Source organism: Podarcis pityusensis (genome assembly GCF_964106645.2).
Source record: "Podarcis pityusensis genome assembly, chromosome: W".
Classification (NCBI taxonomy): domain Eukaryota; kingdom Metazoa; phylum Chordata; class Lepidosauria; order Squamata; family Lacertidae; genus Podarcis; species Podarcis pityusensis.
The window spans coordinates 5,558,418-5,574,128 of NC_138045.1; the positions used below are offsets into that span (position 1 = coordinate 5,558,418).

Genomic DNA, 15,711 nt, shown 5'->3' on the forward strand with positions numbered 1-15,711 from the left:
CAAACATACATCCTAATTGCAATTAAACCAATCTTGATAACATTGTTAAGTGACTTCCTCAAATCCCCCTGGTTGAATTGCATTGTATTTCATTTTAACAGTTTTCCAAAATCAATCTTCTAAAAATAAATAAATAAATAAATAACTTGATCACTTCACATCTTTCATTCTTTCTAATCTAGCTTGAAACATCTTAATTCCTATCCTTACATATTTAAATCCTAAGCCTATCTCGTATTTGCAAGCTTTTCCAATTAGGTTATCTTGACATATTTAGCTAAATAATCTTTGAATTTTGTCCATTCTTCCTGGTACTCCTCCTCCTTCTGGTCGCGGACTCTTCCCGTCAGGTCGGCTAGCCCCGGGATGTGACTAGATGCTTGTAATGTATGCCAGGCAATCTGGCACAAGTGGGTAGGGTTGCCATCCACCCGGAATTGCCGGGATTTGGCCGTTGGAAACAAGTGTCCATGCGGGAAATGCTTGAATGTCCAGGAAAATCCAAACGTATAGCAATTCTACACGTGGGGAGTAGGGACGCAAGCTCAAATCAGAATAAAGCAAAGGCTGGGAAAGTTCAAACAGAACCCCCCCCACACACACTATTCCTCAAGATTTGTGTTTAAGACACAGGATCATAGAATTGTGGAGTTGGATGGGACACCGAGGACCATCTAGTTCCCTTATTCCCAATCAGGGGTCCGTGACCCCATCCCTTGCCTCCCTCCAACTAATTTTCTCTCATTTTGGCATGGCAATAGCATACATTTTATGGGCGGTCTTGTTGTTTTTAGTATACCTAAAATCCTTTGCTTATTACCCCACATTTTGTTCAAAAAATTGCTTTGCAGAGGTAACTACCATAGAGTTATCAAATTTTTCAAAAGTAGGGGGTCTGCGGCTTGGCTTTTGAAAAATAAGGGGTCCTCAGTAATCAGCCAATTAGGAACCACTGATCTAGTTCCATCCCCTACAATGCAGGAATAATGCAGTTGGCCTATACAGGGATCAAACTTATGACCTTGGCATTATCAGCACCCCGCTCTGAACATCTGCGTCACCTTCAGAGTTGCTGATGTGGGAGCTGTAGTTCACCAAAGTAAATATTGAAAGGATCCTCTTTTCACATCAAGGACAGACCATGCCAAACATCTACCTTATGCACAAAATTGACTCCCCAAGCTCTTCTTGTGTTTTAAGACGCTGGGATGTGGGGAGCTGGAAATTCCACTGGGTGGGCAGAAGCCCCTTTTGTGACTCAATAGAGCTCTGTCTTCAACCCCAATTTTAGTTTGGAAAACTCCTCCCTTTTCCTTTAACACACTCCCCTCCCTCCACTTTCCTTCATTCCACTCTTTTCCATATCGAAAGCAATTTCTAATGTCCACTGCCAGGACCAGCTGAGGATGTTTTTGCTTGAGGCAGAAACACCCTGAGCCCTGCCTCTGCTTCTCCTTTAGGAAAGGAGGCTGGAGAGGAGCAGGTTGTGTTGGCGAAACCCTCACAAGGGCCTGACCGTGGTCACAACAGTGGCATGGCTGCAAGCATGGTGCTCTATGGACCTTGATCTGCCCCCCCTTGAGCCAATGGCCTCGCAACGCCTCATGTGCAGGTTGGCCCTGCCAATTCCTAGGGTGCCCAGTTGGATTATTTCAGTGGGGAAGGGGGAAGTTCCCAATCCCGTTCCACTGCTCTCCACCTGCTCCCCCCCCCAAAGTGATCCATCTAGCCTCCACTCCATCCCACTTCAAATGAAAATAAATAATAAAAGAGCTCCCATCCAGACTCTGCAGTCTCCATAGCTGCTCTCAGAGCTCCAGTCTCCTTTGGTCATTTTGGGGACTCCCTTGAGAAGAACAAGTGGACATCTAGGAGTTGCTGTTGGTGGTGGTGGCGGCGGGAGCAGGGCTCAGCTCCTCCTGCTCTTAAGTGTGCTCTGCTCAGTTCTGCAGCCTTATCCCTTGGCACCAGGTGCACATATGCTCTCATAACCCCCTCAAGCCAAGCCCAGTTCTTTTTCTTCCTCTGCTCTCCCTCCTACCACTGAGCCCTGGAGACAAAGCTTAATGGGGAGAGGGGAGGGCAGACCTCCCCTCAAGAGTCTATGCAATAATTCGCAGCCAGCTGCTGCTGGGCTGAAACTTGCAAGCTGCAAGCAGTATGAGGAAGGAGAGCAATTGAGAAACACCTTGGGGAAGCAATGTAGCCCTCTTTCTGCACCTGCAAGCCTTGTTGTGAAGAGCGAAGTCAGATTCCATGGTATCTGCACGACCTGATGCCCCATGCAGCACCCCCTCTCCACAGCCTCTCCCTCATGTGTGCTGCGAGGGCCCAAGGCGGCTCCATTTGGAAAGTCTGGCTGAGCTTCAGAGCAGTGGAGAAACCAGCAAAGGCAAGTGTAGCTCCCCTCCAAACACCAGAACAATCTCTGCACAACGGATCTTTCATTTTGAAACAACCGTTTCCCAGTAAATTATTTTTTTTTTTTGAAACAATTTATTGGGTTTTACAATAGAAATAAACATAATAAACAATATAACATTTGTCTTAACATAGTTTCACATTTTCTTTGGACTTCCTCACATCTCCCGCTCCCACTTTCATCGTTATAACATTTTGTCAGCAATTTATCATCTTATTTAGATTCTTATATCCCTTCTATGTTTCATAATCTTATAGTTCTCAAAAGGAGTTAAATTTTCACAGTCTTACTTATTTTCGTTTCCCAGTAAATTAAGAGTGTGTGTGCACCAAGTACAGGAACCCAGGACAGAAAAGCAGAAAGACAAAGTTGCAGAACTTGGGGTCGGGTGGGGAGCCCAACCCAACCCAGCTGTACCCACTGCCTCAGCTCCCCTCCTGCTGCCCAGCCTGCGCCCCCTCCTCCTCCCTGGTCCCTTTAGGCAGTGCTTAGTGTTTCATGAAGAATGAACACCCTAGAACTCTACTTGGCAGAATGGGGAGAGATAGCTGAACTATAGAGAGCAGGCTAAGGCGTACGTGGGCCACAGTGGCTGCCCTGCCCCTTCTTGATGAGCATCAAGGCTGGGGGGACAGAGAAAGAGGTCCTGCAATCCCAGGACAGGCCAGGAATCCTTATGCCTGGTACCCACCAAGAGTAGCACATGCTCAGCTGCAGCAGAAGGGGAGAGCGTGGACTACTGCGCAGGGACTGAGAGCAGCAGTGGTGGTAGTAGTAGGATGGGCAGGGGAATGACTGTCCTCCAACAGGGTCCCTCCCCAAGCACCCTGAACCTGCTGCCAATGCCCTGGAACCATGTGGAAAGCCAAGTGTGCAACCGTGTCAGGAGTCAAGAGGAAAAGGTGGAAAGGGCGAAGCACAGGGAAGGGAGCTGGCACATGGCAAGATGGCACAAGGGGAAGGGCAGGCACCAGAGAACAGAGGCTGGGCCTTGCCTCTTCCCTCCCCACTTCGTCTCCAGTCATGCTTGGCACCTTTCGTAGTCATCCGCCCCCAGCAGGAAGCCCAGGAGGAAGCCGATGGCACTCGGCAGAACGTTGAGCAGAGGCCATAGCAGGAGGCTGGCGAAGAGGGTGGCTGCAGGGAAGCGAAAACATTTGCATGAGAGGAGGCGGGAGCAGGAGGAAGGCCAGCTCCCAGCCAGGACAGGCAGGCCTTACCTAGCATGTTGCCACTGACGTTGTTGCTCTCAGAGTATTTCAGCAGCTCCCGCAGGAAAGCCACCACGAAACGGAACACGTTCTGGTGCGACCGCGGCAACTGGCAGATCACCGGCAAGACAGGGAGGGGCGGTTTGGAGTTTCAGTGTAGAGCTTTGCTAGAGGAGGGGCATGGATCACTAGCACGGTGTACTTGTTGTGTTTGCAGGTTTAGACCTGGCATTTAAAAAAGAATGTTTAAAATGGTAACCGGACTAGAACCCTGCTGGGAACTTTGGGGAATAATACACCTGTAGAGTCGGAAGGGACCACGAGGGTTAACTAATCGAACCCCCTGCAATGCCTAAGGTGGGGCTCGAACTCAGGACACTGAGATGAAGAGTCTTATGCTCTACCAACTGAGATATCTTGGGGGAAGGGCCATTGCTCTGCTTTTCATGCAGAAAGTCTCAGGCTCCACCCCCAGCATCTCCCAGGAGGGTAGGGAACATCCCTTGTCTGAAATCCTGGAGAGCCACTGCTTGTCAATTTCGACAATACTGAGCTAGATGGCCCAGTATATGGCCGCTTCCTGGGTTGGAAATTCAAGCGAGGTTCACTGAAACAGGTGGGCTATTGTTACAAGTCCTGGTCAGAAAGCAAAAAGGCAACATGTGCGCACCCCACCCCCCTCCACAACCGAGAGGGATGGTTATCAAAGGAGACATCAGCAACCTCTGCAGTTAACAAGGCTTCCCAGACCAGACTAGCCCTCCTGCCAGTGTGCCGGTTTACTGGCTTTCAGGGATGTTTTAGTGGATTTCCTGTTACTCGCGGCAACATTTGGACTAGATGACTTTGGAAATCCCTTCTGATTCTATGCTTCTGTACACACCAAAGACCAGCCAGCAAGAGATGGGGCTCTGGGGCCGACCTGGCGACAGAGGTGGCTGTCATGTGAGCACTCAAGGCAGTGTTGATACAGTTCATAGCAAAGGACTGGTTCTGGCACTGCCTCCAGGAAGATGAGCAGAGCTTCGGCCATCGAGTGGTCACTGCCAGCTATTGACAGCCTGGCAAGGGAAGTGTTCTGTCCTGTTACCTGCAGCCTGCCTCCTTCCCAGGCTGGTCCAAAGCAAGAAGCTTGGTCCTTTTACATCTGGGCCCACCTTGCAAGTTCCCCCTTTTGGCGCAAGGTGGACCTTGAACCCGCAGCCCTGAGATTAAGAGTGTCACGCTCTACCAGCTGAGCCATCCCACTGTAATTATCCCACACCTCCCCTCTTGACGAAGCTGCCTGCAAAGCTGATCTGCTGAGGAAATGTCCTTCTGCAGGCATGGTTTCAATCCAAACAACAAATACTAGTGGTCAACTCCAAAAGTGCAGTCAAGAAACCCTGCTTGCCAAAGAACAATTGAACGCGCCCTTGAAGCTCCTTTGCAGCCATGTCTTTACCTGTCTCCACACCTGACACCACGTATGATGCTAGATGTGGGGCCTGCGGGCCTCTCAAGGTTCCCCACCTCTGCTCTATCTAGCCAGGCTGATGTTTTCAAATGGGGGTTAAAGCTGTGAAGCTGTTTGGATGTATGACTGGACTTGACTGTGGGCATTTCATTGTGCTGTGTCCCAGAGCCTTAAGGATGGAGTGGCCTAGGAACCTAAGCCACCAGGTATATAAAAGTGAGGTCCACTCCAGCCAAGAGCGAAAGAAAACCACCAAGCAGCCCTGCTCCCCAACAATGCCCCCCAAAGAGGATACGGATCGTCTCGGGAATGCTGGTGTCCAGGCACTCAGTTATCTCCTGCAGCTCTTCCTGCATGCCCGGGGTCTGGAAGAGGTCCTCCTGAAGCAGAGTATCACCCATGCGTTAGGAAGGGATGAGGTAAATCCTGGATAGCATGAAGAACAATCCAGCCCTGGGGTGCATAATGTGAGGTCGAGGAATGCCACAATGGAGAGAAGCCCATCACCAAGAGAGCTGGCACAAGGGCTGAGAATTGTATCCCGCCTGCTTTCCACAGTAGCATTCCTACTACCCTTCTCATGATTTGGGGCAATGGGAGAGTGAAATTATTCCCCGCGTCTTCTAGTGATGAGTCTCAGAGAGCCGCTTTGCTAGGGATAGACAGACAATGGTTGGGAACACTTGGGTTCTTCTGAGCCGCTCTAAGGAATAGCATATGCTGGATGTCCCACCCGCTGCCGCTCCACCAAGGTGCCACTATACTCACAGCAGGAGTTTGTAAGAGCGAGTCGGTAGCTAAGATATAAATCAATTGTGGCGTTTGGAACCTGCACACCCCAAAACTGGTACTGGATTCCAGCCCACACCCATCCTTTCAATGGTACAGTCCCCCTCAGCTCACCTGGTGGCAGGCATTCTTGAAGAGGTGGACCACCAAAAGCCAGATCTCTCTGGCCGCTCAGTGGAGTCATCACCATCCTGGGGTACGATATCCAGAAACTGCTTCTCCTGGAGGTCCAATGACAAGCGGGACTGGCATGAGAGCCTGACAGAATGTGTGCCTGTATGCATTCTTTCCTTGCTCCAGCTGGGTGGACAAGACTTGCCCTCTGAGGCCACAACTAGGGCTGGGCGATAGCTGGCTTTCAACACGGTGATATAGCACTAGCTAAACACTGCAATATGTGGGAATGTTCTGGGGTGCAGGAGAGGATATATTGACTACTTATATCCTTATCCAACTTGTGCTAACAAGTTCCCAAAATATCAGCAGAGTTTATAAACATTCCCCTTTAAGTTCGCAACGGTAACGTGTGCACAGGTTCGCTAGAACCTCTATAATAATTACCCTGGTAATTTCCCCTTTGTTCCCTCTTAAAATACAAGACACGACACAGTCTTTATGAAAGTATAAAAGAGTTTACTCACGTTCTGTTAACAATATGATCCCAGAAGGCAGGCAGGCTTAAAAAGGTTATATACATTCAGAATCTATCTTATAGCAAGATAGTCCTTTCCTCCTCTCTTGGCTGAGAGCCAAGAGAGCATCTTTAGATGCTTCCTCATCGAAGGAAAATGGCAGAGAGAGAGAGATGGCTGCCTGCCCTGTGCTTTTGTCATTACCTGCACAGGTGAGGCCACACCCACCTCTGGTCACATGCGGAGGAAGTCCGTCCCCAGGAAGTTTACCTGCTTGCTGGACAGACATCCCTCCCCATGTTCTAACATGTACACTCTAGGAATGTTGTCATTGACTGCTCCTGTGTTTACATCCCACACAATACACCAATATATCGCGATGTCTGAAATAAGATGGAGCTATGTAGAGGCATTGGCTGGCTTCACGGTTTCCCCCGCATTGTGATTTTTGCTGCCCCCTGCAGGAGGGCAGGGGAAAGCTGAACCGGCAGAGTCCACAGGGGCTGCAGGAATCTTGAGAAGCATTGTCTGGCTTCACAGTTTCCCCCCACATGGTGTTTTTTGCATAGCACACACACACACATCATGATTCGCAATATATTGCCAGGTCAGAAATTATGAAACCAGTCTCACTATCTAGACTTCAAGCTGATTTCAAAATATATCTATATTGACATATTGCCCGGCCCTAGCCACAGCAAGCATCTCAAGTGGGAAAACAAAAAACAAATTGCTCGCACCCCAAATCCAAGCTCCCCCTCCCCCTATTAATATGCAGCTCGTAATCCTCCCACTCCGGATGTGCAGTTCACCCCAAAGCTTACTGAATACGCAGCTGTGGACATGAGGTTTGGCTAACATTTTATTTAAATTGCTGGAACCTGCCCTGGGACCTTAGGGTGAAGGGCAGGAAATAAGGAACAAAAACAGCAACAGAACATGGATGGGCCTTCATAGGTTGATGGGCTGCAGCCCCAGCCAGCATGATGAGATGATGGGGTCACATGTTCACCACCCCTTGTCTAGAGCACGTTGCAGAGGCAGTGGTAGAAACTGAGCAACAGCTGGAGCCCCAGCCCACGACTTTGTCTGGGCAATGCAGCACACAGCAGCTGGTGAACCATGCCTCCTGCCTCCTTCCCATCTTCCTCTCCAGAAATGTTCAGAGTGGTTAGTTCTATCTCAAGCTACCACATTCAAGAGAAAGAGAAAGAGAGGAGGGGGGAGCAAGAGAGCTTTAGGAGCACAGCAATGGCAAGCAGCCCATCACTAAAAGGAGCTGGCAAGGATGGAGAATTTGACCCCCTCATCCCCAGGGCAGCTGTTGATTAGGACCCAGTTCATCCCCCCCCCAATACTCCCCGCCCCTGTCTTGAGAGAGAGAGAGTGTGTGTGTATTGGTGTGGGGAATGACACATACTGTATCAGAGTCTTAGTGCAAGAGTAGCTGGTGCATGCTAAAGAACACAGGAGCCTTGCTGGGTTAGATCAGCATTTTGTTCCCACAATGGCCAACCACATGCCCTTGGGAGTCCATAGGGACACGGGGACAATAGCACTCTATCATGTTCCCCAGAAACTGGTAATCAAAAGCATGTGGTTTGTGATAATAGTGGCAAGAAATAGCCCTGACCCGTAGCCACTGATAAACATATCCTCCATGGTTCTAAATGTCTACAGCTGTCCAAATTGACAGTCACCACTGTCTCCTTGTGGGTATGATAATACACCCAAGTAGATATGATTTCGAGAGGAGTGACATTTCCCCGAGCCACCGCAAAGCAGCCACTACTGCTTCCCAAATGCCAGTGCTCAGGTGGTAAGAGTAAGCCAGAGTGGTATAGCCTGTGCAGCAGTTGCTGAGCACAGAGACAAGGAGAAAACTGGCTCTTGGGGCCAGAGGGGGCTGGCGCCTGCATCATGAGACTGGGCTTTCTGCCTCCCGTGCTGCCAATCGCAAGCGGACCCAGAGTCAAGCAGCGCAAAATCAGTGACAAGCAGTGATGGCAAATTCTGGTTTCGTCTCCATTCTCCTCTGCCGAGTTCTACAAGGGCCACGTTGAGACTAGGGAAGAGACCAAAGCAGAGAGCTAGAGCCACCACCTGGACTGGATTTGAGTCAGAAGGCAGGCAGGTGTGGGTTGCCTGAGAGGAAAGTCAGGTTGGTGGGGTAGTGCCTGGTTTGCCCTAAGGGACCAGCTGCCACTGCATGGAGCAGCTGCTGATCGTTGACAAGGGCAACTCCATTTATGTGCCTTCGAGGCACATGCACACTGGAAGGGGCACTTGAAGGGGCAAAAATGTCCCCCCCCCCCAAGAGCACAAAAGCGGCAAAGCGGCATGGAAACAGCATCTCGACTCCCTCCCAGGAGCTTTGGCACCGACCTTTCAGGCCTGTGGAGAGTTGGAGCAAGGAGTTTTGCAGGGAGGCTGGCAAGTGCTGCTGGTTTTCAAAAGGCCTTTCTAAAGGGTTTCCGGAAGTTTAGAGGGTGTTTGCAGGCTTTTCCAATGCTGTCCCCAATATACACAATTTCATTTAAACGCACGGTACCTCGGAACGCAACCCCCGTGTAAACGGGGCGTTGCCTGTACCTGATTTGAGCCCGCTACAAGAACATCTAGAGGATAGCAAACCAACTGTTACCTTTTCTAGGAAGCTGTCTTCTCCCGGAGATCAGAGGAGGAAGGCAAGAGCAAAAGACAACCAAGGGTGTTAATGGCACAGGCCCTGAGAAGAGAAAGAAACAGCCCGTTGGCTGAACAGTATCTGGGCAGATGGCAGGGAAATGCACACGGTTCAGTGGCCCTGCGAAAGGGCAGGTGGGAGGACCAGAACCTGGGATGACTCAGTCAAGGCAAACAAAGGGCATGAACAGCACACAGGAAGCGGGTGCACAGCTACAGAAGCTGAATGCAGCGGAGGACCCCCAGCCCCCACATTGCTGAGTGGAAGAGCAGCTGTTTTTCAAGCAGGCAAGCAGAGTGGGAAGGGTAGACATTCAGCACATGAACCTGCCAGGGAAATCAACCCCTTTCCCTACCAGGTCAATAAGTCTGGTGACGGGAACTTTGCCAATCGGCTGCCTCATCCAGCACAAGGCTTCCAAGGAGGTCCCGAAGCAGCTTGGTAGGTAGCTCCCACTGATGGTGAGGAAATAGTCCTTGCCACGGTCAAGGTGAAGGACAAAGATAGCCTCAATCTTCTCTTCCTTGCTGACGTACACATCCAGGGAAATGTCCACCGTCTCACCTAAAACGGGAGGAGGTCAGGTAGATACACTCTTTGGCACGGCCAAGTTGGCTTGTCTGTAAATTAAAAGTTAAGACGGTGAATAATTGAACAGAAGGACACAATAGGAGCCTGCTGGATCAGACCAATGGCCCATCTAGTACAGCCTCCTGTTCTCACAGGTGTATCGGGAAAACCTTAACTTCAAGAATTAGGAAAAGAAGCGACTCAGTTCCCACCCCCACCCCACTTTCCTCTCTAGTCCTCCAAAGCAGCAGCTGCACAGAAGATGGTGACAGGATACTGGGGGGTGAGAGAAAGTGACCCTAACAAAAGAATATAAAAAGGGAAAGCATTTATTTGTCTCCTAAAGGATTTTTGCGCCCCAATGTAACTTTCTTTTTTAGTTTACATTTCATTGAGTTTTTAAAAGTTTGGCTAGTTCTATATGTTCCCCAAGATATTTTTGTGCCTCCACAACATAAAAATACGCATTTTTTTTTTAAGAAGTAATTTTTGGACCCACTGCTCTCACTGGTTCCCTGCGATGCCAAAAGGTTTTTTGGGACCCTCCAGCATTGTTTTGCTTCAATTCATTTGTGTGTGTGTGTGTGTGTTTAAAGCTGGTCACACACACTTTTACACTTTGGGCTCAGCTGCTTTGACGTGTGGCCCTTGGAGGCTTGAGCATGGGGCAATGCAGCCCACAAATGTTGTTTTTTTATAAGATATTTATTGAGATTTTCAAAATATTACAAAATAAAAATAAAAAAGAAGAAAATACAAAATAAAAATGGTTAAAAACAACTCAATCTTTCCATTACTTATTTTTCATTAGCTTGTTTCCCTGACCTCCTCACGCCTCCCTTTTTTGTATTCCAGTTCGGTTTGTTGGTTCAGCAAATCCTTACCCTCTTTGTTTATCCTAGTCTTTAATCTTAAAATATTGTAACGTTAAATTTTTACCTATTAATAATCCATTTTTCATACTCCCTTATAGTATTACAGCTGAAAACCACTTAATTTCTATCCAACATCATTCTAACATTCATTAATTTTACAATATTTCTGTAGATAGTCTTTGAATTTCTTCCAATCTTCTTCCACCGACTCTTCTCCCTGGTCTCGGATTCTGCCAGTCATTTCCGCCAGTTCCATATAGTCCATCACCTTCATCTGCCATTCTTCCAGAGTGGGTAGATCTTGTGTCTTCCAATACTTTGCAATGAGCATTCTTGCTGCTGTTGTGGCATACATAAAAAAAGTCTTTGGCACCAATTGGCCGACTATGCCCAGGAGAAAGGCCTCTGGTTTCTTCAAGAAGGTATATTTAAATACCTTTTTCAATTCACTATAGATCATCTCCCAGAAAGCCTTAATCCTTGGGCACGTCCACCAAAGGTGAAAGAATGTACCTTCAGTTTCTTTACATTTCCAACATTTATTATCGGGCAAATGATAGATTTTTGCAAGCTTGACTGGGGTCATGTACCACCTGTATATCATTTTCATAATATTCTCTCTTAAGGCATTACATGCCGTAAACTTCATACCTGTGGTCCATAACTGTTCCCAGTCAGCCATCATTATGTTATGTCCAACATCTTGTGCCCATTTAATCATAGCAGATTTCACCGTTTCATCCTGAGTATTCCATTTCAACAGCAAGTTATACATCTTTGACAAAATCTTAGTTTTGGGTTCTAACAGTTCTGTTTCTAATTTTGATTTTTCCACCTGGAAACCAATTTTCTTGTCCGAATTATATGCCTCCATTATCTGATAATAATGAAGCCAATCTCGCACTTTGTTTTTTAGTTTCTCAAAACTCTGCAATTTCAGTCTATCTCCCTCTTGTTCCAGAATTTCCCAATATTTTGGCCACTTGGCCTCCATATTGAGCTTTTTCTGTGCTTTTGCTTCCATCGGTGACAACCACCTTGGGGTTTTGTTTTCCAATAAACCATTATATCTTATCCAGACATTAAACAATGCTTTCCTGACAATATGATTCTTAAAGGCTTTATGTGCTTTGACCTTATCATACCACAGATATGCATGCCATCCAAATACGTTGTTAAAACCTTCTAAATCCAAAATGTCTGTATTTTCAAGAAGCAGCCATTCTTTCAACCAGCAGAAAGTTGCTGATTCATAATAAAGTTTAAAGTCTGGCAGGGCAAATCCGCCCCTTTCCTTTGCATCAGTTAATATCTTAAATTTTATTCTGGGCTTCTTGCCCTGCCAGACAAATCTAGAAATGTCTCTCTGCCACTTCTTGAAGCAATCCATTTTGTCCACAATTTGCAATGTTTGAAACAAAAACAACATTCTAGGCAATACATTCATTTTTATCACAGCAATACGACCCAGCAGTGAAAGCTTCAAATTTGACCAAATTTCTAAATCTTTTTTCACTTCAGCCCAGCATTTTTCATAGTTGTCTTTAAATAGATTCCCATTTTTAGCTGTCATGTTAATCCCCAGGTATTTCACTTTCTTAACCACTGTTAAACCTGTCTCATTCTGAAACCTCTCTCTCTCAATCGGTGTTAAATTTTTCTCTAAAACCTTGGTTTTTAACTTATCCAGTTTAAATCCTGCAACCTGACCAAATTCTTGAATCAGTTCTAAAACCCTTTTGGTACTAGATTCTGGCTCCTGTAACGTCAATACTAAGTCATCTGCAAATGCTCTCAATTTGTACTGTTTGGCTCCGACTTGTATACCTTTAACTAACTGGTCCATTCTAATCATATTCAGCAAAACCTCCAGGACCGAAATAAAAAGCAATGGGGAAATTGGGCAACCTTGTCGTGTCCCTTTTTCTATCTTAAATTCTTCCGTCACCACATTATTTACAATTAGTTTAGCCTTTTGTTCTGAATAAATTGCACTTATACCGTTTTCAAAGCCTTGACCTACTCCCATCCCCTGTAGGTTCTTCTTCATAAAACTCCAAGAGATATTATCAAAAGCTTTCTCCGTGTCCACAAATATCAAAACTGCTTTAGTATTTATGTTCACTTCTAGTTTTTCCAAAATATCAATTATATTCCTCAAATTGTCAGACAAGTGTCTTCCTGGGAAAAAGCCCGCTTGGTCTTTATGAATCTCTTCCATCAACACATTTTTCAATCTCTCGGCCAAAATGTCTGCAAAAAATTTGTAATCCACATTAAGTAATGATATGGGGCGGTAGTTCTTAAGCTGAGTCTTTTCAGTCTCTGTTTTCGGTATAAGTGTAATATACGCTTCTTTCCACAACTCTGGTGCCCTTTTTCCTTCCAATATTTCATTGCAGACTTCCTTTAAAGGTTGTACTAACCACTCTTTCAAGGATCTAGAGTATCTAGAAGTCAGCCCATCCGGTCCTGGAGATTTGCCCAATTGCATATTTTGAATGGCACCTTCTACTTCCTGTTCAGATATTTTATAATTCAACATTAATTTACTTTCTTGAGAGATTTTTTGTAATCCATTTATCTTCAGAAATTGATCTATGTCCATTTCTTTCTGTGGCCCTTGTGTGTATAATTGTTTAAAGTACCTCTGGAAACAGTTTCTAATCTCATTTGGGTTGTGTATGTTCTTTCCTTCCACTTCTAAATTTGTAATAATATTTATTTTTTGTCTTTTTTTCATTTGGCAAGCCAGCAATTTCCCACATTTATTAGCTGATTCAAATGTTTTTTGTCTCATTTGTTTAATTTTCCATTCTATTTCCTGATTCATCATTTCCATATATTGTACTTGATATAACTTTATTTCTCTCAAAATCTCCTGCGACTTTGGTTTTGCTCTCAATTTCTTCTCACTTTCTTTTATTTTCTCCAAAATTTTATCTTTCTTCTCATTTTGGCTTCTCTTCTTTATTGCATTCTGTTGCATCAGGAACCCTCTCATGACCGCTTTGCTTGCATCCCAGATTACTCTTTTTTCAACATTAGTGTTCATATTTATTTCAAAATAGTCTCTCAAGGTTTTTTGGGCCTTTTTATACACTTCTTCATCTCTGAATAAGGTGTCATTCATCCTCCATCTGAAGGAGCCAGTTGATATTAGTTTCATCTCCATCCTTACAGCATTGTGGTCGGAGCAGGTTTTTGGACAAATTTCCACTTTCTTTATCTTTGGTGCCTTTCCTCTAGTTACCCATATTTGGTCAATTCTAGTCCATGTCATCTTGGCTTCAGAAAAGAAGGTTCCCTCTCTTCCCAACGGATTCTTTGTTCCCCAAGTATCGACTAAGTCCAAGTTGTCTGTCATCTCGAAAAATGTTTTCGGTAGTCTACCATCCTTGGTGACTACCTGTCTTTGTGCCTTATCCATATTTGTAGATACTACTCCATTCATATCCCCCATCAAGATCAGATTGTAATCCAAATAGTCCATTAAGGTCTCATGCAACTTTTTAAAGAATTCAGATTTCCCCTCATTCGGTGCATAAATTCCTACTATCAAAAATTTCTCTCCTCGAATTTGAATTTCAATTGCCACAAATCTTCCTTGATCGTCTTTAAAAATGAATTTCGGTGATAGTCTCTCCTTTGCATAAATCACTACTCCTCTTTTTTTAACTTTGTCAGATGAAATAAACTCCTGTCCCAATCTCTTCTTGATCAATACTTTCCTATGTAGCCTTATCACGTGTGTTTCCTGTAGGCAAATCAAGTCCAATTGTTCCTTTTTTTAGTAAATGAAAAACACTTTTCCTTTTCCGAGGAGAGTTGAGGCCATTACAATTCCAACTTAATAGTTGCAGAGCCATGATGGGGTTACTTCTCTTTACCTCCAACTGCGCCAAGTGTTTGTTCTTGTTCTGTCGGTGGTGTCACTTTCTCTGAACCATGCAATCCAAAAGATAAGTTTGCTATATCTAGTATTCCTCTTTCCAGTGCTTTTGGCTCTTCTCCAGATTCCACTTCTTTCTGTAGGTCTTCTCCGTGGTCTTTCAAGAATCTATCTTTGTCATTGACTGATCTTATTTTTATCTTTCTTCCTTTATATTTAAAGGACAGGCCTTGAGGGAATTCCCACCTAAAGATGATTCTCTTACTTCTCAGCAGGGCAACCAGATCTCCGTAATTAAGCCTTAAGTCCAAAAGATGTTTTGGAATGTCCTTAAATATCTCCACACTTGACTCATATATTTCCAGAGTCTTTTGGTAATGCAGATTCAAGATTTTGTCTCTCTCCTCTTTTGTTCGAAGGGTAATCAAACAGTCTCTCACCTTGTTCTTCCTTCCTCCTCTTCCAAGTCTAAATGCGCTCACTATCTTAAATTCTTCCTTCCCCAAATCCTGTTGCCAGAAGTCTGCAAATTCCTGCGTAAGAAAGTCAGTCAAGTTATCTTTCTCAAGTTCTGGTACAGCCCTGATTCTCAAATTTCTTTGTTTCTCCTTCAATTCAATCATAGACAACGTCAAACCGTGGTCCTCGAGTTGCCTATATATCGGTGGTATCTTCTCTTGAGTAGCAGTTGCTATGTCTTTTGCTTCTTCGGCTGTCTTTCGGGTCAAAGCAGATTCCTGTAACAATTTCTCAATAGTCTCTGTATTGGTATTCACCTTCTGTCCCAAATTATTAATACTTGTAGTATTTTGGTCAATTTTAACTGATGCTTCGGCTACTTGTTTATTTGTTTCAGCTACTTGTTTAGTTAAATTTTCCAAAGATTCATTAATTTTTCCTAGTGCCAGGGCCAAAATGTCTTCAGACAACATTACTTTTGGTTTAACTTCTGGGGGTGCAGCCCCTGATAATCCAGATGGTCCAGAAGGACCAGATGTTGAAGCTCTTCGCTGCGACGCAGTATCTGTCCGATAGGGTCTGCCAGACCTAGTAGTTTCTTCCTGAATCAACTCTAACTTTCCTCTTCCATCTGCCATAACACTCTCATAGAAGTCCAAGGTCAATCCCACGGCTAGAATTTGTTTTGAAATGGAAAATTCCCCTAGCCCAGTTGTTAT

The 15,711-nt window shown here is 45.4% G+C and overlaps 1 protein-coding gene across 1 annotated transcript in view; it reads right to left on the reverse strand.

The window, feature by feature from the left end:
- Window positions 1-2,094: 2,094 nt before the first annotated feature.
- LOC308467616 (inositol polyphosphate 5-phosphatase OCRL-like) overlaps window positions 2,095-15,711 on the reverse strand; it is a gene marked incomplete at both ends in the record, with an annotated part of 36,992 nt that continues 23,375 nt past the window's right edge. Inside the window, 8 exon segments of the mRNA XM_080989356.1 lie at window positions 2,095-2,149; window positions 3,457-3,559; window positions 3,643-3,754; window positions 4,556-4,683; window positions 5,385-5,469; window positions 5,993-6,042; window positions 6,045-6,123; window positions 9,552-9,760. Coding sequence (XP_080845482.1) covers window positions 2,095-2,149; window positions 3,457-3,559; window positions 3,643-3,754; window positions 4,556-4,683; window positions 5,385-5,469; window positions 5,993-6,042; window positions 6,045-6,123; window positions 9,552-9,760 — 821 coding nt within the window.